This window comes from Condylura cristata, unplaced genomic scaffold (assembly GCF_000260355.1).
Source record: "Condylura cristata isolate star-nosed mole 26May11 unplaced genomic scaffold, ConCri1.0 scaffold00016, whole genome shotgun sequence".
In the NCBI taxonomy this organism is placed as follows: domain Eukaryota; kingdom Metazoa; phylum Chordata; class Mammalia; order Eulipotyphla; family Talpidae; genus Condylura; species Condylura cristata.
The window spans coordinates 7,419,660-7,442,901 of record NW_004567117.1 but is presented as its reverse complement, the minus strand read 5'-3'; the positions used below and the strand labels follow the sequence as shown (position 1 = coordinate 7,442,901).

Genomic DNA, 23,242 nt, shown 5'->3' with positions numbered 1-23,242 from the left:
CACTCAGAGTGCTTGCGAATAGTGCAGATTTTTGGTTTCAACCCCATCTAAGCAAATCACAATTTCTGCGATTGGGTCCAGAAACAGGGACCTTTAAGAAGCTCCTCACACTTAATTTTGAGAACCACTGATATAAGAGACAAGTGTACAACTATAACCCCTCCAGTAACAAAGTTGGTATAATCTTCAGATAAATATTTCACGTAAACTGGACCAGAGAGAAATGGTAGGAGCTCAGCCACATTCAACCACAGAGGTGAGCATACATAAAGGAAGCCAACATTATAGTAGCACACATTTTGCAAGAAGAGTAATTGCTTGGATCCTGTCATTGTATGCATCAATTTGCAACAGAAGTTCATTAGCAGTAAGTATAGTAATAAATAACAATGAAAGATTGTTCTGTACCCAGTCCTGGCAATAATTGGATTAGATGCCCATTTATCGAAGATTGCAGTAACACTACAAGTCTGACCTTAATTTCCAAATGCACAAAACATCTTTACAAAGTTGCCAAGGCATGTCATTAAAATGGGGAATGGAGAACTAATTGCCAGCAATTTTGGTTAAGCTTGAAATTTAACTATCTCAAACCCATAAAAGAGAGACTTTAAAATTAATACCTTTTGGTATAACAAACATATGCAAACAGGTTCCCCTTATACTGTTTGGTGAACACTAGCGAACCAAATGAAATAAGAAATTGATCAGATGTGCATATTTCTACCTTAAGCACAGAGAAATTTTGTTTCAGAAAGACAGTATCATTAGACTCATTAAACTAATGTCAATTTTATTGGATGGCTCTTATATTTTCATATCCATTTATAAGATTATTTTTGATTTTACAGTTGATGAAGGCTATCAGTATGACAAATTTAATCTTATTTTATATCTTATGTAATTAATTATAAAAAATAATCTACGAAAAAATGGACGGCATGAGAGATAGTTCTCATACTCAGGGGTAGTAAGATCTAGTCAATTTCTTATTAAAGGATGTCAAAAATGTGAGATTGCATCCCAATAACAGAGGACTGCCATTCTATAATCATGTGGATGAGGCTAAGTCCAGCTAGACTATTCTTGGGAGTACTATACGGCATCTGTAAAGAATGCCCCAGAAGAAGGTCCGCTCCAGGTAGGTACTTGGGCAAGCTCATATTTAAAAGTCCTGTTCAACTATGAAATCAAATTTATTTCAGATGCTTGCCATTTAGGAACAGCAACTCACCCATAGTTAGATTATGCAGGCTGTAATATTGACTTGAATATATACTAATCGATTTACATATTACTGAATGATCTACAAACTCCATTGGAGGTTGATATTAATTCATCATTGGTTCAGTCCTTTTTTTCCCCATAAGCCTGATGACAATAACCACCACCTATTTTCTTCCCACAAGTCTTTGGTTCATTGACACTAATTGATACGTTCATCAGATCTTTCCTTATTTCTGAGCTAGGTTTTAAGATTTGCTGTAAGTGGGAGGGTGATATATTATAATTAAAATGAATCTGTAATATAAAGATTCTATAGGGAAAACCATTACACTTCTTGAGTCTTTTACTGTGTTTTTCCCAGGTGTTTATATCGCTTATATCCCTTGCCAAATTAGTCCACCAAATCAAGCAGGCATACACTTACTGTGTTATATACATGCTCATGTATTCCATCATGCTTAAGAAACAGAGTACTAGGTGATGTCATAAAGCCTTTGTGTTGCCTGGAGCAGATTTGCTCCTTTTGACACCAATATTCCTTGAAATAGTGTTTCCGGCCCTCCCTGGTGGCTCAGCGGGCTAAAGCACAGCACTTAGCAGCTTAAGCCACTTCCGCATGAGTTCGATCCCGCCTGCCCCAGAGGAGATCCACATGGCGAGGCAGACCTCTCCTGGCCCGCCCGCTGCTCCCCTCAGCAGTGTACTTCATTGATCTGCCTGTTCTGCTCCCCACTCTGTCCCTGGTGAATCCTCTCACCCTCCGCATCTCTGGCCTGTACCCCAGTTCTATATGAATAAATAAATAAATCTTTAAAAAAAAAAAAAGAAAAAAAAAGAAAGTGTTTCCATTTCTGTTTAATTTCACTGGAGCTGGTGTCCACAACCATGGTTGCACTGCTGAACAGTTTTTTGGTGGCTTTTGAAAAATAGCAACTGAAATTCATGATCATGACGTGTAGGTGGACATATGCAGGTTACAACTAATTCCCTCTACTTTATGTAGCTTTGCAATATTTCACAATAAAAAGCTTAAATTAAGAAATAAATTAAACATGTCAATACTTCAGATCTACATCAGCTCCGAAACTCAGGGGTATGAGGCCCGGGAATCAGTGTTTTTAAAAATTCCCTAAGTGGTATTTATGTGTAGGCAGAGTGGAGAAAAGGGAGTAGAAGAAAGCTAAAGCACAAACTAAAATTGGATGCTAAGAATTCTTCAAAAGAAGGATACCATAGATAGTAAAAGTAACCACCTATTTATAGCTTTAAAATATTACCTGAGGTAAAAAAAAAAAAATTACCCAAGGTACTTGGTAGAGTCACAGGGTTAAATATGCACCTGCCCATTAGCCTCTATGAAGCTGGTTGTTGAACACATGTTCACTTTCCTTGGCAATGCTGCCTTCAGATAATCACACTCTTTAGGGGAGACCTATTATTGTTGTTGGTGCCCATTTCATAGTAATGTGTCAATAAAAGACTGGCATATTTAACAACAGGCATAAAGAACTCATAACACACCAAATATCATGTCTAGAATTTCAATAACTCTTTAAACACCCCAAAGGTGTGGGGGAGGAAATCATGGTTTTATTCCAAGTTCTTGTGTGATACAGAGAAAATATACAGAAGCACTGATTATCTTAGGTGAGAAATAACATTGGTTTCACCATGTACTTTTTGGTGAAACATAAAAGATGTTTGAAAAATTAGAGGATTGGGGGAGATTATGTCTAAATTAGTATAATCTTAACAACTGATGCATTGGAGCTAGTGAATATCCCCTCAGAAATATTCAGGGCTTGCGGTATTATATTGTGGGGCCCAAGCTGGGACAACGAAGAGCCAAAATTTATTGAGATTTTACCTGGTGCTGGGAACTGTTTCACAAGCTTCTCTTTGAGAATACTTCATTTTACCCTGACAAGTACCTTATGAGACTTAGTCAATGATAAGTTCTATTAAAGGTGCGGAAATGAGACAGAAGCAGGTTCAAGAATGGGTTAAAGTTACAGCAATGACCAGCGAGCCAGGTACAAATTTAGGTAGTCTGATGCCTGAGCTTGTCCTGTACGCCTCTAAATACACAGCTAACATATATATATATATATATACACACACACACACACACACACACACACACACACACACACACACACATTTGAGAAATCTCATAAAATCTCCAACCTTCAATTGTTTGGTTGACTTTGAAAAACAGTAAGTTTATAATACAACAGTGTACTGTGATGAGAAAGCATTGCATTGGCTGAGTGCAGAGAAGCAGTAAGTGTGATAATGATTTCTATTACTGTGACTTATTGGGGAACAAAAAATCCTCTAAAACATGCTAAGAACACTAATATACAAGAATACTCAGGCTGTTGATAGTCTAAGAAGCAACTAAAAGGATTTAAATGCTAATAAAGTCCTATTTGTATTAACTTATTTAACACCTGTTATGTGCCACACACTATGTTAAGTGCTTCCTGTGTGTATAATCTCTTTATTCCTCACATTTTTATGGGGCAAGAATTCATCTTCCACCAAACAGCAAACGTGTCCTTGGTCACACTCTGGGGAGTTGTAGAATCAGGCAGTTTTATTTTGGCACCTGTGCTACTAACCACAAAGTTGAGTTGATCCTGCAGAACTCCATATGTTCAGTTGGAATTTCCTTTACAGAAAAGGGCATATTAACCTTTAAACAGCTGTACTCTGTACTACAAGTAGAATCCTTATATAGCTCTGGATCTATTTTGCTAAGAACACTATACTGTATAGAGTTTGAGAAAAAGGCAGTAGACTGCTCTAACCCACTGGTAAAACCTAGTGGTTCTACCTTCAGAATAGGTTTGGAATCCAACCATTTCTCATCACACTCACTGCTCAGCCAATTCCTAGTATCCATCATTTCTGTCTGAATGTCCACAGCAGCCTTTTCATGTTTCTCATTTCTGCCACCCTGGGACCAGTATAGTCCTGCTCCAAACAAAAGGTATCATGAGCTTAGTGAAACTAACCAGATCATGCCATTCATCATTCCAAGTTCCCAGAGGCCTCTGTACTTGCATCATCCATCCTCCTGCCATCCATCCCCAACTCCAGCATCTGACCACACCTGCCAATCACACCACCTGCCTCACTCCCACCTCCTTGCAGTTCCACTATCAACTTTTCTCTCTGATATGCTATCAGCTTCACCTTGAACTTCAAGTATTTGCTCACAAAGAGGTTGACACTATTACATTAAAACCTGACAGTCACTCTACCCCCTTACCCTACTCTACCTTTTATTATTTAAATTGAGGCACAACTGACATATGGCATTTTTTGTTAGTTTTAAGGGTACCACAGAATGATTTCTAGATGCACATATTGTATTGCCCTAATAAGTTTAATGAATAAGTTTAATAAACTTATTGCCCCAATAAGTTTAAAGCCCATCACCACACATAGTTACATATATACCTTTGCTCCTTATCCCCTAATATGTCCATCTCTTCCTTATTGACTATGTTTGCTGTCTGTCTGTTGCCATTCTGGATGTAAATCCCACAATTTCATAGACTCCAGTCTGGGTGTTTTATACATGTGTGTTGAGTGGTGTTGGGATTAGATACAAGAAGGAGGAGGTACAGAAGAAAGAAACTAAAGATAAGAAAGAGTAGAGCTGATAGGAAGAAAATGTGGGCATACTTCTATGCAACATATTTTCTTTGGTGGAACTACGTTGAACAATATCTCCTAATGCTCCAAAAAACGCTTCTCACTCTAACCCCTGACCCAACACACTGACACCAAACAGAGTGCTTTGTCCACTACATACTCAGAGATCAAAGAATAGTAAAGTCACCCCTCCAAATGCCAGTGGGTCATTTGTTCTTAACATTAGGGTGTACTTAACAAGCACGTATCTTCTCAGGACAAAAGAAAGGATGACAGAACCCTCTTCACTCATCTGCACAAACAATGGAAATGGCCAGTGTAGTGGAAAATCTCAGATCAACTGAAGCAGAAGTGTCCAGGCTAATATGATTTTTCATATCAGTGGTTGCCATAGTGATATTTATAAAGATTTAGCAATGATCAGGCACTGAGTACTTTTAAGAAGCTGTTGGAGAAAAAGAAGTCAAAACCCACCCTCTGTCTTCACAAATCACTTTCATCCCACTTGCTCCATTAAATGGCTCACTTCTTTTGATTACACATGGCAAGCCCACGAAAGATGAGTTTTAGATTTTATAATTTCAAGCTTGAAACTCATACTGTATTTTTCCATTTGGTCTACATTAAGGTTTTCATCAGTGATTCATGGTTCCTTTTCGAAGGTGTCCATGTCATTCTTTACTCTGCCAAGAATGTGTCCCAATCCCCAGCCTCTTCCTTCAAGGCACCCATGTTCTGAAGCCTTCCACTCCTGAGTTATTTTTAAAAGGGGTCGGGGAGGGGGGGGTTAGGGAAGAGGCTACACATTGATCCTTGCCAGGTTTATGCAATAGCCATACTTCAAACAATTTTAGGGGATAGAATATATTAACCACTGCCCACCCCCTCTGCTAAATTGCAATTTCAGTGAGAGCAGCAAGTATCTCTTACTCTAGTCCAAGCAGCTTGGTACAGTGCTACTCTGAAAACAACCCTCAAAACAAACAACTGAAAATCTGTGGCCAGGTACTAGAGAATTTAGTGCATGACATTAGAATTCTCAAGTCATGCAAGTTAGAAACATCTTCATTCCCCAAAACCCCTTCATCAGATCTTTATTAACTCCATTGCATTTTACCTTAATCTCCAGTTTCTGTCCACACTTCTCGCCCCATCCTGGATGGGTCTATTTTCAGGTCTCTAAACCACACCATGGCAGCGACACAGTGTGTGTGTGATTATGTGATGGACTGCTATGTCCCACCCTAGACTCGAATCCTGATTGGGGCCTCTCCTTATTTACTTCTGTTCACCACAGTGACCCCAGTCAGTACACCCCCTGGCATGCTGAACATTATGAACATAAATGGACATTTATGATAAATAAACATTGATGGATTGTCATTATTGGAGCTGATACAATCCATTTTGGTTAGGTATGAAGAACAGATCTCCCCAAGATGTCCAGAACAGACTTTCCTAAGACTTTGGCATGTGGTTAATTTTAAGCTATGGTCAAATGAGGCCTTTCAGGTTCAGGAGAAACTTCTACTACTCAATTGCCTAGAAGAATGAAAATTGGTGGTATTACCCAGAAATAGGAATTTACCAAAAATAACCTATCAGAGAAACTGATCTATTTGGTAGGGCAAACATCCAATTACAGAGCATCAGATCTTCATCGCTGGAGTCACACGTTTCTTATTGTGTGATTTTCATCTCCTGTCTCCTTCAGTACCCAGGTTACTACCCATTTGTAGCTCAGGATAAATACCCTCATTTAATTTGGAATCTATATGAATATGTACATAATTAAGCTGTCCTTTTCTTTTACCAATATCTCTGATGTTAATTTGAATACTCACCCAGACCAGGAAGAACCCAGAGGTATAGGGGAAAATTTCCTCTCTGTCCCTAGATTCTCTGCTTTCACACTTGGTAACCAGGGAGTCACTACTTCTGCTAGATACAAAGGAAAAAGCAAACACATAGACCTAAAGTCAACAAGTCTTTTCATTTCTTGGACATTTAAGTAACACATCCAGTGGGTGCTCAAATATTTATCCATATCATTTGCAAACAGAGGATGAGCAGGGGCCACATCCTGGCTGTTTTTCTTAGTGAGACAGCTGGAGTAGGAACTTCCAGCATCTTCCCACTATAGGAGGGAAAATGATACAACTATTCCTCAGCCCAGAGCATCAACCTCTGATATCCACTACTGATTCACATTTGCTCTTGGGATGCCAGTGGTTAATCCTGTTAGAGAAATTTAAGGCAGAAAAATATAGGACATTTATATAGCAACTGAGAATGGACAAAGGGAAAACCTGAGAGGCAATAAATTATGCCTTACACACAGTAAGCACATTATAAATGTTAGCTGTTATTATTAATAATTATGTTAAAACATTATATATAGTATATGTTAATTTTACTTTTGTTTTCTCTCTGGATCCTGATTGAGGAGAGGGCACAACAGACATTGACATTCGCCAAGTGTACTTGGTCTTTTGACAGTGGTGTGCTAATCCAATTAGACTACATTAAGTATGAATTTTTTGAACATTGAGGAGCATTTTCCTTGCCAACAATTACACAGTGTCTGAATTAATTAAATGATAATTGCTAAAGTGAAAAGTTTCCAGGACCATGTCTGTGTAACCCCTCAAAAAAAGAATAATTTGGTCTATCCTCCTTATGAAGATGAATAAACACTTTTTTTCCTCCAGAGGACTTTGTGATCTTCAAGATATTTGGCTACAGTTCTGTCTTTATGAAGTCGAGGCAGTTACTGCAAAATTGTAGATTAACAGAATAGATGATGTTTTCTGCACTGGAATTTTCTCATGTGATTAAGTCTAGACTTACTAAAACACCCCTATTTACAAATTAATGATGAAAGAAATGTTTCCTGGTTTCCTAATTTAGAACACTAATTTTATGCAAAGACAGAGTCAAAAAAATATGCTGGGGTTTACATAAAAGAATAATACAGGAAATTCCTGCTTAGGCCATCAATGTCCTGCTTCTTTACCTCTATTATGCAACAGCAGAGAACTGGGGTATCTGTGAACACTTGAGATAACTCAGCAGTCATCAGAAATAGGATTCTGGCAAAGCTTCATAGCAACAATACAAAAGAAATGGCAATTTAGTGTAACTGAAACAATGTAGTTTACACTTCAAAAGGATCATGGATTAAGGAGGATTTTGCACAGTTGTTGATAGATCAACCTGTAAAATGGTCTTCTATGATAAAATATCTTCTGAGCTCTAAATCTATAAATGAACTTATAGATATGTTTGTTTATGTGAATTCATCACTATTTGGCATAATTTGAAATGCTCTTGCTGTTTACATCATGCTACATTTACTTAGTTACCTCTTTAGAAAGCTAAACAAAATTATTGATCATTTAATCTCAGGGTCTTTGTACATGAGCTAAATAAATTAATTTTCATGTGCACATAATTGATCATTTTGATGGTAAGACCTGAGGAAATTCATTATACTATATCTTCTTATTGATTTTATTTAAAATTTATCTTTATGTCTCTGAAACAGGATGCTTTATTTACATGTTGATTTTTTTTCACTTTATTTTGATCTTTGGCTCAACAAAATGATATCATCCAGATGTGAAAGTATATGTATCTCCACCAACCTTCCCCCAAATGCTCATTTCCTTACAAATCTGTCTCAGAATCTGTGTGCTGGAGAATTTGTATAACTGTGTGTTACAGAAATGCTGAAAGTAATCTAAAGTGTTTGTTTAAAAGGGCAATAGGTAAATGAAAATCGCACAAGAGCTGATTAAGAAACACGTAAAATTAGATGGGTCCCCTTGATTAACAGCATAGCAACTGTCTGATGAGTGATGGGAGATGAGCAGGCACAATTCACACTAATTGAGGTTCTGTGACTTTAAGGGTGAAAAACGCCCACCCCTTCTTAAAGTTATTTTTTGAGAAAAAGCTCCCTCAGAAAAACACTTAAGAAAACAATTTTGGAAGCATAAGAAAGGAATAACTTCTTAATTTTATCTTGTTCAAACTTAATTCACTCTGTGGGGAGAGGCACGCAGTTACTGAACTAAGTCAAAGCCTCAGGTAAAGTACAATTTCATCTACATAGAGGAATTACGTCTATAGCTCTTGAAAGTTCTGGAAGACTCCACAGGATGCCCTGTTGCAACATTCCAAAAGTTACATTTGTTCAGGTACATTGATTAGGAAGGAAAACAGCTGCACATCTATTGAAAGGAAATTAAATGGCAGACGTCGTTCGTTATGTGACTTGAGTGCTGTGTTTCATACTTTACATAGTAATTTCCAAGACTTTATATTGAGGGAAAGGAAGAACAAAGAACTTATTATCTTCTGTGTTTTTCTCATGGCCATACGATGCAGATTTTTCATTGAAATGCCAGTTTCTAATAGGCTAGTGATAGACGGAATGAGCTCTCCAATGAGAAATATCAATTTTCAAGTACGATACATAGTTGTAATTAATGTTTGAAATTGCTTCATTTGTTGAGTTTAGAGCAGACTGCTGTGCCCTAAGAACGTGCTTTCAAAAAGAGGGAGGCAGGTATATAAAAAGGACGCTGGAGTCAATCTGAAGGAGCACCTAATGGCCAAGTCTGGAACAATTTGAACAAAAATAAATAAATAAGGATAGAATTAGATGACAGGGCAAAGAATAAAATAAATGTGCATATGTTTTGTGCTATAAATACATGACTGAATTAATAAATTTTTAAAAAGAGAGAAGGAATAGCTCTTCCTTATAGAATTCTAATCAATAATCATTGTAGGGTGAATGAAAGAAATGGAAAAATCACCATTAGAAAAACCACAGGAATAATCAATGCAGGCAAGATCCACAAATGAATGCTAATATTCAAGAAAAATGATTGGAGAAGTTAGGGAAACCAAGTAGAAGAGTTTACTTATCCTTTAAGCAAGAAATAAGAACAATATTCATAATAACAAAGAAGTTTTTATATTAATTTATTATGAAGGCATTCATAGTAGGGATGGAGAAAATTTGGTTGAAAAATATACAGGAGAGCAATTAACTGTATCTGATGTCCCTTTTTTTAACACCTGGTTTCCATTCAATGCACAAGTGTTAACTGAATTAACTGTCAGTGAACTGATGGCGTGGTCTAGAGTGAATTTTAGTTTCCAGCAAAGGTAACTGTGGATAGTGGTGCCTTTCACTGATAAAGAAGCTAAGGGGTAAAGAAATACACTGTTGGCAGAGATGGGAAAGGATGCTAGGATAATGATCAGTTCTGTTGTGTACATGAATCTGATTGCCTCTGAGGCAATCAGATTTTTAACAGTCAGTAAGATATTTGTTTACAGCTCAGAGAAGATTGAGACTAGCGAGAAATTAAAATGATGAATGTGGATAACATCATTCAGAAGTAACATGGATAAAATGAGTTGGGTCAAACAGGAAGCCTCTGGGAACACCTCTGGTTAAGGGTTGGGTAAGAGAGGGGTTGCTTGAGAAAAGAACAAGCAGCTATCAGGGAGCAAGACTGTGTGGAGCTGACCAAATCATCAGAAAGCTCAGAGTTGGAAGAGTCTTGTCAGTATAGGTTAGACACATCACAAATGGCCTTGCTGGAGCAGATTCACATATGTTTGTGAACATAAATGATTGAGTGCTGAGGAGAGAAAGAGAGAGAAAGAAATACAGACATTTAATTATCAATAAACTTGGTTAAAAATAATTGCTAATTGATTGAAGGGAAGACAGAGCTGTGCATCTTTTTCATGTTCTGGCTTATTTAATCCTCCCAACATCTCTTATGATAGAGCAACTCTTGTTATTGCCATTTCAGAGTTAAAGATATAGAAAGTGAAGGCAAGAGACAGGATGCTAGTAAGAAATGGGTCAAGGAAAAGAGGTTTTATCTCCAAAGGATGCCTTAAGCATAATAATATTGAATGGGTGTGGAATTGGAGAGGAGATGTTGGAACTATGGAGCAGACGTAGGTCCCTGAGCAAAATCCTCGAGGAGATGAAGAGATGGGATGAAGAATATAGTGGAAGCAGTGACTGTAATCTGAGAAGGACCCCTCCCTCACTTTCAGAAATCAGAAGAAAGGAGAGGAAAATAGGTTTGTAGTAACATGTCAGGAAATGGGGATAGCACAACTTTATCATCTCAGTTTTTCATTTAAGTTCTCAAGAAAATATAAATACTCACTGCCTTTTTCTGGCTCCCCCATTCCTACTGAATTTCCTGCTCCCCAGAAATCCCAATTCCTTGTAGCCACCCACAGCTTCTATCAAGTCGTGTCCTAAGAGGTAAGGGAAGAACCTGAACAATGTTGGGTGGGGCACAGTAATCATAACTCTAGCTAACAGAATAACAGCCAAAATTGGAACATTTTCCTCCAACAACCATATAGCAAAATATATATTGTCTATGGTAAGGATCTTCAGACTGGACTGCAGCTACCTCTGGGAGCTCACCATATATATATATATTTTTTAAAGATTTAGTTATTTATGCATATAAAAACTGGGGTACAGGCCAGAGGTGTGTGGCATGAGAAGATTCACCAGAGACAGAGTGTGGAGCAGAACAGGCAGATCTACTGAAATACAATGCTCAGGGGAGCGGTAGGTGGGTCATGAGAGGTCTGCTGCGCCATGTGGGTCAGCTCCCTGGCTCGAGATGGAACTTGTGCTGCAGTGGCTGTGGACAGCTTCACAGTGCTGTGCTTTAACCTGTTATGCCACCAGGGAGGGTCCTCTACATTTTTTATTTAAACGAAAATGCTGTCATTTGTTTAAGTCTTAAGGGACTCAATTTCCAGATCCTCAGCTGTCAGGTCTGAAACTCATCTGCATGAAGAAGTGACTGCATCTGAGCTTTGCCTTTCCTCCCACCTATTTCTCAACCCCCTTCCTCCCACCAGACACAAATCAACTTCCAAATCTTGTCTACGTAGTACATTGTCCCCCAGGAGAGTAACCTTTACTGGGGGAACAGTGAGAGGACTGACTACCTAAAAGACTGATTTTGGCAGAGGAAACTTATATGATTGGAATTAATACAGTCACTGATTAACAAATCTTTTCACAAATCAAGTCAGTTCTATTTTTTTCCCCTTTCAATCAAATTAAAATACAACTAAATGAGATAACTTAATGGATTTGTTCAAAGATTTTCATTTTAAGTTCTCAAGGAAACTTAAGGGGTTCTCCTATTTATATCATAAGGGGCTCTCCTATTTACATCTACTTTTGTATCTCATCAATTTTATTTGTGCTTATTTAATTTAAAAAAATCAAGAAATGAGCCTCCCTGGAGGTACAGAGGTTAAGTCTCAAAGCTATCAGCTACCACTGCTGTGGCCTGAGTTCAATGCCCACATAGCACGGCAGACTTCTCCTGTCTTGCCTGCTGCTCCCCTCAGCAGTGTATTTCAGTAGATCCATCTGTTCTGCTCCCTGCTCTGTCTCTGGTGAATCCTCTTGTCCCTTCCCCTCTGCACCTCTGGTATATATGTAATTCTATGCATAATTCTAATGCATTAGAATTCTATGCATAAGCAAACAAGTAAACAAAAAACTATTGGTATCTTTAAAAAAAGAGAGAGAGAAATGGAGAAAAAAAAGAAAGGAGGGAGGAGGGAAAGAGGAAGTTGTTACTGCTGTCTCTCACTTTAGCAATACACATGACACACAGGTGCACGCATTAATGGAAAAAATGTTCTTCTCTTACCAACTGATTTATTGCCAGTAACGTTTTACTTTTATGTCTAACATTCACCATAGTTTGTAATAAATTTGTGCTGTTTCAGAGTGTCTACTCTTTATAATGACCAGTTAATCCAGAAAATTCCCAATACTGTGATCATATAATGTAAAAAAAATGAAACTCAAATTTCAACTTATATACCCATTTTGTTGTAGAAAATTACAATAGGTAATCAATAAAATCCCTTCATACATAATAAATATATTCTATGGTGTAAGTGGAATGGAAATAAAGGTTTGAGAAATGAAATGATGGAAAATATTTCTAAAAGTAAAGTTTGCTCCTGTACTTGTGAAATAGATGATGATGGAGAGAAATTTGCAGTGGTGTTTGAGACATGTAAAAGAGTAATGTACTTGTTTGATTATTAAAAAAATACAACATATTGGGCCCTCCCTGGTGGCACAGTGGGTTAAAGTGCTGCATTCAAGCTAGCCACAGCCACCTCTGTGCAAGTTTGATCTCTGCCCTGGAGGTGACCCACATGGTGCAGCAGACCTCTCCTGACCCATCCGCTGCTCCCCTCAGTAGTGTACTTCATCAACCTGCCTATTCTGCTCCCCACTCTGTCTTTGGGGAATCCTCTCACTGTCCCTGCACCTCTGGCCAGTAGCCCAGTTCTGTATGGATAAATAAATAAATCTTAAAACAACAACAATATATACATGATATCTGAAATTATATACTGCATAACCATTGAAATTTAAAATGAGTATTTAAATGTGAACTGAAAAATGTGCAAGGCATACATGGCTATAAGGTGGTTAAAAGTAATTTTAGGTGATACACAGGCTAAAAGACACACCCCACTGCTCCTCAAAGGGGTGTCATCCTACCGACACCCTTCCTTCTCTTCTACGATTTCTACCAATTCCTCTGGTCCATAAAAAAGAGAGAGAGAGAAAAAAAAAAAAAAAAGAGAGAGAGAGAGAAAAAAAAAAGAGCAAAGGCTTTGTTGATATATGAAAGAATGTTTTTGAAACACTAAATGTGAAATATGGATCTACAGTTCCCAGAGGTACAGGCACATTTGCTATCACACCCCAGGGTACGCTCAAGGCTGATTAAATGCAAAACATCTGTGGGTAATACTGATTATTTGTCAACACAGGAGAGACTAACGAAGTTGAGGAACTTTCCCCCAAGGCATCTTCCTAACAGTATATATTCAAAACATTCCCGGCTCTCTAATGGGGGAAGTGTGTTAAATATTTTGCTCTTGAAGCCCATGCTTTTAGAAGCTGAATTTCCAAATTAAGAAATTGCTATTGACTATGCTGTGTGGTAACCACTCTCAGCAGATCATTTTAAAAGCCCTGGCAAAAAACTAACATGCTCTGAACATAAGTAATTCTATAAAAAAAAATCTCAAGCTGAAAAAATAGGAAAGGAAAACCAAGATTTTCGGTTATTAAACCCAGCACTTTTTGAAGGCTGAGCTTAGTGCTGGATATGCAGTCACCTGGGGCACATTTCCATAAATACAGTTTTATGAAATGTATCTTGATTATAATCTGCAGATTAGATTGGGCAAAGCTTCCTTTCTACAGGACTGCACAGTATTTTAGAACAATTTTCAGTAATCTGGAAGAATAGCTAAAATTTGTTTAGCTAGACTAACTAAACTAAACAATAACAGAAGGTCCCTTTTGGTAAACAGAAAACTTACTTAAACAGTTGCCTCTTAAAATGTGGTCAGCTGCTTCCAAATATTTTTAGCAAGTATTGGAACTTACTGCATGAAGTGAATACAATGCGTAATACCAATCATTCACCTTTTAATTTGGAGTGACTGTCACTGCCGTGTGCCTGACCAAAACAATTAAAAGTCAGCAGGGCTTGTCAACAACTAGATTAGGATGTATAGTCCTCAAATTAGGGATAGTCCTCATCATACACCAGATACCCACTAGAACAGGCATCTGAGGGATGAGAGGAGGGAGGGAGGAAGGGCATTTGACCACACAGCTCAACCACTGGTGACTAACACAGAGACAGGCATTTCTCTTACATAAAGGAGAAAACATGTCTTCCTTTTCTCTGTACAAGTTCCGAGGTCAGACAGCTTTCTGCAGCTAATTTCCATATTTCTGAATGGAGACTATCTATCTAGTATCCATAGGTGGAATTCATAAGACTTTCTCTATTATCTCATAAATCACTGTTATAATTCAGTCATGTATCTGTAGTAAAGTGCTGATATGCAGAACTCTGGTTGTTGTTATTCTCTTTGGATGAACTTTGCTGAAGAAACACCCCTTTAAAACTTGTAATCAGTGCTATTTTCTTTTGAATGGATATTTATGATTCAAGTATTCTAAATGCAGACTAATCAATCTTTTAAAGGAGCATTATTTTATTGGCTATGGGGGTTAACTAAAAGTCTTACAAGACATTGAAGTGGGGGTGGGGGCTGCAGAAGAGGAGGGGTTTTCTATCTTACTGTGTTTTAAGCTGTCAAAGATTTTTTGTGTTCTCTTGACTTTCAGATCATCAGCAATCACTTCTCAATTCTGTCTCTGTGCCTCCTTACATTATCTGTTCTTACTCTTCAAGTCAAGTACTGGGACTTGTTAAAATTATATTTAAAGTAAGAACACATGGGCTGTGGTTTCATCTAACAGTTTCTATAACTGAGAATAAAATGGCTTAGTACAAAGGCTTTACAACATCTGTTAGCTGGTCAGTGGCATTTTCTCACTTCCTGGAATTTGGCACTTTGGAAAAGAGGATCATCAAATAATTCAATCTTGGAAGAAAAGGCACTCACTGCCTTTCAATACTTCAAGAGCATTGAGACTTAAGCAGGCTTACAGGGCTAGTACTGGCATTGAACTACCATTTATAATGTTTTTAACATGGAAAAAATGTATTTAAAACTCTAAATATGTGGCTCACCAGCTTTTAGAATACTACTCATTCTTACGTCAGGAACTTCCTTTATTCACACAGGTTTTATTTCTCTGCTGTTGCCTGGCAACAGAGATGCAACAAGACATATCAGAGATTAAGAAGCAGACTAAAAGTCATTATGGAAAGCAAGTCGTATCAACATTTTCCATCTAACCTTGTAATCCTTGCTATATAATAGGTTTCATTGTATGGAGTGGTCTATATATTTTTTTCTTAACAAATGCCAAGTTTTTAGAGATTTTTTTTCTTTCAGAATATAAGTATATTACTCATTGAAAATTTAGATTATGTGCCCTGACTTGAAATGTAATTCTCTATGCCACTAGTCCACTTTCAACTTTAAATTGAAAACCTGGCATTCTGAAGACATGGGCTCTGAGGAGAGAAGTTGTGGACACATTGGAAAACATTCCAAAAAGTATCAGAAGTACACATGGACTTTAAACATCTTCACTTTGAAAATTTAGTAAATGTTGAATAAACTTTTATTTTCAAATACATTGTCCTGCTTGTATGAAAGTTATTCTTTTAGAGAAAGGAATGAGAAATTGGCTGTAGGCTTGCTTGTCTATTCAAAAATGAGAAAGTATGTGATCAAAATTTAAGTATCATCTATGGATTAAACTTTTCCAGCCTATTCTATACCACATGCCAGCTGCTAAAGATTCATCATCCACAGGCAGTTAATTGCATTTCAGCATGATGCATTTTAAACAGCTTTTCTAGTGGGGATAACACAACATTTTAAAGGAAGATTTATTTTATTTATGCATACAAGAACTGGGGTACAGGCCAAGGATGTGGATGTGGGTGTGGGGGGGGTGAGAGGATTCACCAGAGACAGAGTGTGGAGAACAGGCAGATGTACTGAAATATACTGCTGAGGGGAGTAGCAGGATGGTCAGGAGAGATCTGCTGTGCCATGTGGGTCACCTCTCTGGTGGGGGACTGAACTCATGCCACAGTAACACAATATGTTTTAAGGATTTTTTTTTCTAGGCAATAGGGTTGTTCATGACTCCTGAGCCCATTTTCTTAACCTTTTCAATTACTACTGTAAAGTTAAGACTTGGAGTCACATTCCATGGACTTGCAGTAGATCCTAGATTATTTTGGGAAGAGAGTTTTACCCTTTCTTGTTGGTCCTACTTTGTTTCCTCTCCAGGTGAAGTGACAGAGGCCATTCATTCAGGGTGTGCCTTTTAAATTTCACTGAATTAACTCTTTCCTTCGATGGACTCCCAAATTTTTTTCAGCACTATACTTCCAGTTTTAATCAGAGATTATAAACCAAGATTCTATGTTGAATGATTCTTATCAAAAATCCAGTTGATAGAAATATATCCATGAATAGAACTGCCTGAAGGATAAAGGAACTAGCTGTTCCTGTCAATTTCTGAATTCTACTTTCGGGCAGACCTGTGTGCTTAGAATCATTGGTCTTTTTGTAAGTACTTACTCAGGTAGGCTCCTGCAACATGTAAATAAACATATATTGATGGGCCATATGAGTCTGGCTCTCTCTTTTATATATGATGTTGGAGATTTTATTGCTTCTAACATTGTCCTTTAAAACCACCCATGGAAGAAACTTTCCTGTGGTTAGCATTAAGAAAATAGGTTTTTTCTTTCAGATATTCTAAAGATGTCATCTTACCTCTTCACTTTCACTGCTAGGAACTTAGGAGTCAGATCTGCAACAGCCCTCTATCAGTTGCAGAAGATTCTTGTCCTGCTTTACTTTTATTCCTTGCCATTTTTAAAATTAAGTATTAGTTTAAAGATTTATTTATTCATGCATAAATAAATTTATGCAGGGGCTGTGAGAGGATTCACCAGAGAGAGAGTGAGGAGCAGAACAGGTGAATCGACGAGGTACAGCACTGAGGAGAGCAGCTGGCTGGTCAGGAGAGGTCTGCTGTGCCCAGGTGGGGGATTGAATTTGCACAGAAGCACTGTGGCTAGCTTGCAGTGCTGTGTCCTAACCGATTGCACCACCAGGGAGGGCCCACTACTTTGTTTAACCCTGAATCTCCTATTTGAATCATTGGGGATCCTGATTGAAGTGTGCAGGATAGGAGTTTTTTTTTTTTTTTTAAAGATTTATTTATTTATCCATACAGAACTGGGGTACAGGCCAGAGGCTCAGGGGCAGCGAGAGGCTTCACCAGAGACAGAGTGGGGAGCAGAACAGGCAGATCGACGAAGTACACTGCTGAGGGGAGCAGCGGGCGGGCCAGGAGAGGCCTGGCTCGCCATGTGGTCTCCTCCGGGGCAGGCGGCAGGCGGGAATCGAACTCATGCGGAAGTGGCTTCAGATTCTCAGTGCTGTGCTCTAACCCGCTGCGCCACCAGGGAGGGCCCAGGATAGGAGTTTTAAAAGTTAAAAACAAAATAGTCACATAAAAATGAAAAAGATAATCCTATATTTTCGTCCCCAGTCCTCAATATTGTAAACCAGGTGGAATGAGAGATACACCTCATACTGACTCCCTACTTATGCCATTCATAGGGCTACTCTGCACCCTGACATCAGAGGAGGTGAGCAGATTTCAGAGTAAGAAGATTACATGGAAGCTGGAAGGCACAGAAAAGGGAAGATAGAAATCTCATTTTTCAGCAGCAAGGAGAAAGTAAGTTTCTGTGGCTAGTGATTCTTTCTTTTCTTTTTTTTTTAATAAAGATTTATTTATTTATGCATATAGAACTGGAGTACAGGACAGAGGTCCAAGGGCGGCGAGAGGATTCACCAGAGACAGAGTGGGGAGCAGAAACAAGCAGATCGATGAAGTACACTGCTGAGGAGAGCAGCGGGCAGGTCAAGAGCAGTCTGCCCCGCCTTGTGGGTCAACTCAGGGCAGGGGATTGAACTTGTACTGAAGCCGCTAGCTTGCAATGCTGTGTTTTAACACTCTGTGCCACTAGGGAGGGCCCATAGTTGTTATATCTAAGGAAATTCAAGAAAATACCAGACAGGGGTTTTTTGCATTAAATCTAAAGGTGACATTTAAAATCCTGACTCAATTTATATGACATATGAATGTCATTTGTCCTATTACAGTAAAACAACTCATTGCCACTTGTTCCATATGCAATTCTAAAAATGATCCCAAACCTGTTACTATATTTTCCACCCCCGTAAGTAAGAGAAACTTCATTTAAGAAATACACATGAGGAACATAGAAGCATTGCTTTGACAAATGGTAATTTTTTTCCTGATCAAAAACCATTATGTATCTCCAACAAACATGCCTCGAGTAATTAATTTAGTAACCATAGAGGAAAAATATCTATACTCAGAAGTCACTATGTCTAGAGATACATATGAATATTACTAGGTTGTTGAACTCCACCCATGTGTTACAGATGACCACTGGGGAATAATTTTATACCATATCTTAATATAATACATAGTAGAATGTTTATTGTTTAATATAATATATATATGAGTTTTTAATATAATTTAGAATATTTAGAAGCCAATATGCATGAAATATTTCTCTGACTTGATTTGGTTCAAAGGCTAGCAGGCACCTGACTACTTCATATTACCCTACCTGATGCAACATATTTTCATGTCAAAATGGCATCTTTTAATAGTGTGTCCTCAAGAATGAAAAGTGAAAATTCCCTCTCAATGCTAGTGAGTTATGTGGCTGATTCTTTAGTGACACAAAAAGTGGATATGAACTGTGGACATGAGCTTCGTATTAGAGTCAGATTTTTAAAAACATCATCTACCAGTACCTTTAATGTATTTCATCTGTGGTTAAAAAATTGTTGTATGTGTTTGTATGTGTGTATGTGACTCCTTCTCTCATCTCAGAATCAACATATCCAGTTTCCATCCAGCTGCTCTTCCTAAGTAATTTTCTTTTGCCAGGAAAAACAACAACAACAACAACCAAAACTATCATGTAGTTCATCTCCCAGACTTGAACATATCTTTCAATTTTTTTATCCCTCATCTCTAACCTGTTTATTCTTCTTGTTAGCTAGCTCTAATAACTAAATTTCTTATTAGCACGCTGCTATCTGAGACTTGAGCTGGATTATTTCTAAATTCTTCTGTATCTGTGACTAACTACTCCACCTGCGCTCCACACCACGTACATCTCTTTCTTTAATTTTTTTTTAAAGATTTCTTTATTTGTGCATACAGAACTGGGGTATAGGCCAGGGGAGCAGGGCCAGTGAGAGGCCTCACCAGAGACATAGTGGGGAGCAGAACAGGCAGATCAACGGAGTACACTGCTGAGGGGAGCAGAGGGCAGATCAGGAGAGGTCTACCATGACATGTGGGTCACCTCGGGGCCAGGGATCAAACTTGCACTGAAGTGGCTGCAGCCAGCTTGCAGTGTTGCGACAACAGACATCTTTTAAGCCATTGTTTTTAAGTGTTGTTGTAGTTGTACACCTACTACAACCCCTGTGCAGAAAGAATTAGCACAGAGTAGCTGTGATACTCTTTAAAAGACCTGCTTGTGGGCCCTCCCTGGTGGCACAACTGGTTAGGATGTAGCACTGCAAGGGAGCGGCAGCCACCTCAGTGCAAGTTCATTTCCCACCCCGGAGGTGACCCACATGGCACAGCAGACCTCTCTTGTCTCACCTGCTGTCAGTGTAATTCGTCAATCTGCTGTTCTGATCCCCACTCTGTCTCTTGTGAATCCTCTTACTGCCCCTGCACCTCTGGCCTGTACCCCAGTTCTTATGCATAAATTAATTAAAAAAAAAAAAGACTTGCTTGCAAGCTTGGCCCCAGGTCACATTTGGAAACTAGAGTTTTGGGAGAGCTACTTCTGCCCTCAGCTCCATGCTGTGCCTCCATTGCTGCACAAGAATGTGTTTTCTGAATAACATGTTTCCTTCTATATTGAGGACAGTGAAAAAAATGGAAGTTTCGAATGTATTAGGCAGAGGTCATTGAGTCTCTATTAAACTTCCCAGGTAGACAATATCTTACACGTGTTGTCAAAGTTTGCTGGTGAGGAATTAAGCACATCCAGTGTGACTATGCTAGGAGAAAACCCCTAAAAGCCTGTGGCTGGCTTCCCTAAGACTTCACCCCTATGGGCTTTTTCCCTTTGCTGACTTTGCTTTGCATAATTTTGCTGCAATAAATCTTAACCACGAATAAAACTAAAATTTGAGAGTCCCCCAGCAAATCAGCCTTGATTTGCTGGTGGCACCCTTGACACAAATCCTATGACCTGTTCCATCATTTCAAATCTGTCCTGTCCAGCTCATAAAGCTCTTTACATCCTGCTTTTACCATTACTTCTTAAAGTCTTCCTCCTAGGTTTAGGTGCATGCCCACTATAGGCACACCTCGTTTTACTGCACTTCACTTTATCATGTTTTGCAGATACTGCATGCTTTTTTACAAATCAAAGGTTTGTGGCATCCCTGTGTCAACCAAGTCTATCAGCCTGAAAACATCCTTCAATTTTTTCATTCCTTTTTTTCCAACACCGTTTGTTTCCTGTGAATAATCTTTGCAATAGACTACTTTTTAATTGAGATATGCCCATTTTTAAGACATTGAGCTGTTACACATTCAGTAAGCTACATTATAGTAGAAACATAACTTTCATATGCACTGGGAAAACAAAAATCCATGACTTTCTTTATGGAGCTATTCACTTTATTGTGGTGGTTCTGGAACCAAGCCTGCACTATCTCCAAGGTGTGCCTGTACTTCAGGCCATGACAATGCAGCAGGACTGGCAGTTTGTCGGGAATGTTCTCAGCCTGCAGTGGTTCTGCTATTTGCTATTTCATTCTGAGTAATTGACCACCTTTCTATGTTTCAATATTTCCACATATAAATGTAAAGAGAACTACATACAAGTAATAGTGAGGTGCAAGATTTTAGTTTTTACATTTTCTGTATAATCTCTCATCAATTTGCTATTGAAGGCCCATTCTACTAAAGTTCATTGTAAAGCAAAACAGGTCTGTTAACCCATTTTGTCTGTAACTTCCATAATGGAAAGTTGCAGAAAATATTTCTGCAAAAATTTCAGGTTTCATTAAAAGACTGTGAGAAATATTTCAGAATTATACATTTAAAGACAAATATAGTATGCTTCAAAAATAGAAATAATACTCAAAAGATTGTACTACTGTCTCCTAGGTAATAGTATGGTTTCTAAAATTGACAGAAAGGAAAAGTTAAGAAAAATCAGCAACCTGCTAGTGGACAGGAACGGAGTTGGGTTTCTGCTCAGCCAGATTTTCAGGATGAGGCAGTTGACACAGGTAGGAAACAGCTCCTCTGAACCACTTTGTTAAATTCATATCAAGGTCAAAAGTTTTCAGCAAGAGAATAGGCATAGGAAAACCTCTCTTACTTCTACATCTATAAAAGCCTTGCTAATTAGTTATCTTGAATAGCAATTATTACTGAAATTCCTTTTCCTAAAGTCTGGCAAAATCCCTGAGGGACCTTCCTCAGACTCTTCAGCAGGAAATAGGTTTGCTGGGTTGGCTTCTGAGCAGTTTCAGTCCTAGAAGGTGTAGGTATCATCTTTGTTTTAATGAAGTGGGTTCCCCCCCCCTTTTTTTTAAACAATATAAATTCAAATTATACTTCAGTATTATTTTTTTGTGATAAAAAATGAATTACAAGTTGTGAATTGCAAAGTCTAAGCATAAGTACATGGTATTCTTGTCTTTGGAAAGCATTCCAGCATCTCGCCTAACCACTTCCTAAATTGAAGTTGCCATCACAACTAAAATCTGTTTCCAAATTCTTTTAGCCATGTGTCCTTGGAGCAAAGAATTTCTGATGACTGGCCTGGGCTAAGAAGGACAAAAGGAAAGGTGAGATGTTGCAGTAGTTAAACCCCATCTGTTCTCCATTCCTGAGTTTCCTACTAAAATGTGAAAAGCAAAGCTTTCAGTCCGGAGTTAAACAAGAGAAAAGCTAGCATAGAAAAGTCAGGAAAGAACAAACATTAAAGAGGTATCCTGTACAAGAGAAAATTTCCATATTTTTCTGGTTGAATTATCTGTGAACTTGCTTAGATATGTATCAAAATCAGAGTTAAAAATCACTAAAAGTGGTCCTTTCTTTTAAGCTTAAATTACTGCTAGGAATATAAAAAATTTACCTCCAAATCCTAAGAGGGACTTTGAACACAGATAGAGACAGATGACAGACGGCATGCTGCAGTGCAGCAATTCCAAAGTTACTGTAGCTCTGACATTCCGGCTTCCACTCCTCCAGGAATATTCTCAGGGAAATATACAAAGATCCAAGGTAGAAGAAGCAATTGCTTCCCTATCACATCCAGATAGACTCTTGAATTCAACCCTAGAAGATCAAGCTAGGAGCAGGAAGCAATCACTGCAAGATATTTGATGGTGTCCTTCAGCTTCTGCTCCGAATATTTTTCCTACTTGCCAGTGTCGCTTTGCTTCTCTGCATGACTGTGCAGCACTCTCCAAAGTGCTGTGGAAGTGGTTTTTAGCAGCAGCACACAGACAGCCTGATGTGGTGCAGGTTTCCTATGACTATCCGCTTCCAGGCGTCAGCATCAAACTCTCTGCTTGTTATGGAATTCTCTGTTAATTATGGATACCTTCTACATTCTTAGTTTTCTCAATTTTCATATTAACAAACACTTCAAACATCTACAGATAGGGTTATTGAGAT

At 38.3% G+C, this 23,242-nt stretch overlaps 1 protein-coding gene across 1 annotated transcript in view; it reads right to left on the bottom strand.

Annotated features, from left to right (window-relative positions):
* Positions 1-22,902, bottom strand: part of EPB41L3 (erythrocyte membrane protein band 4.1-like 3) — a 176,952-nt gene extending 154,050 nt beyond the window's left edge. Inside the window, exon 1 of the mRNA XM_012725842.1 lies at positions 22,698-22,902. Within this exon, the coding sequence (XP_012581296.1) occupies positions 22,698-22,752 (55 nt within the window). The 5' untranslated portion in view covers positions 22,753-22,902. The remainder of the gene's footprint in view (positions 1-22,697) is intronic.
* Between the last annotated feature and the right edge of the window lie 340 nt (positions 22,903-23,242).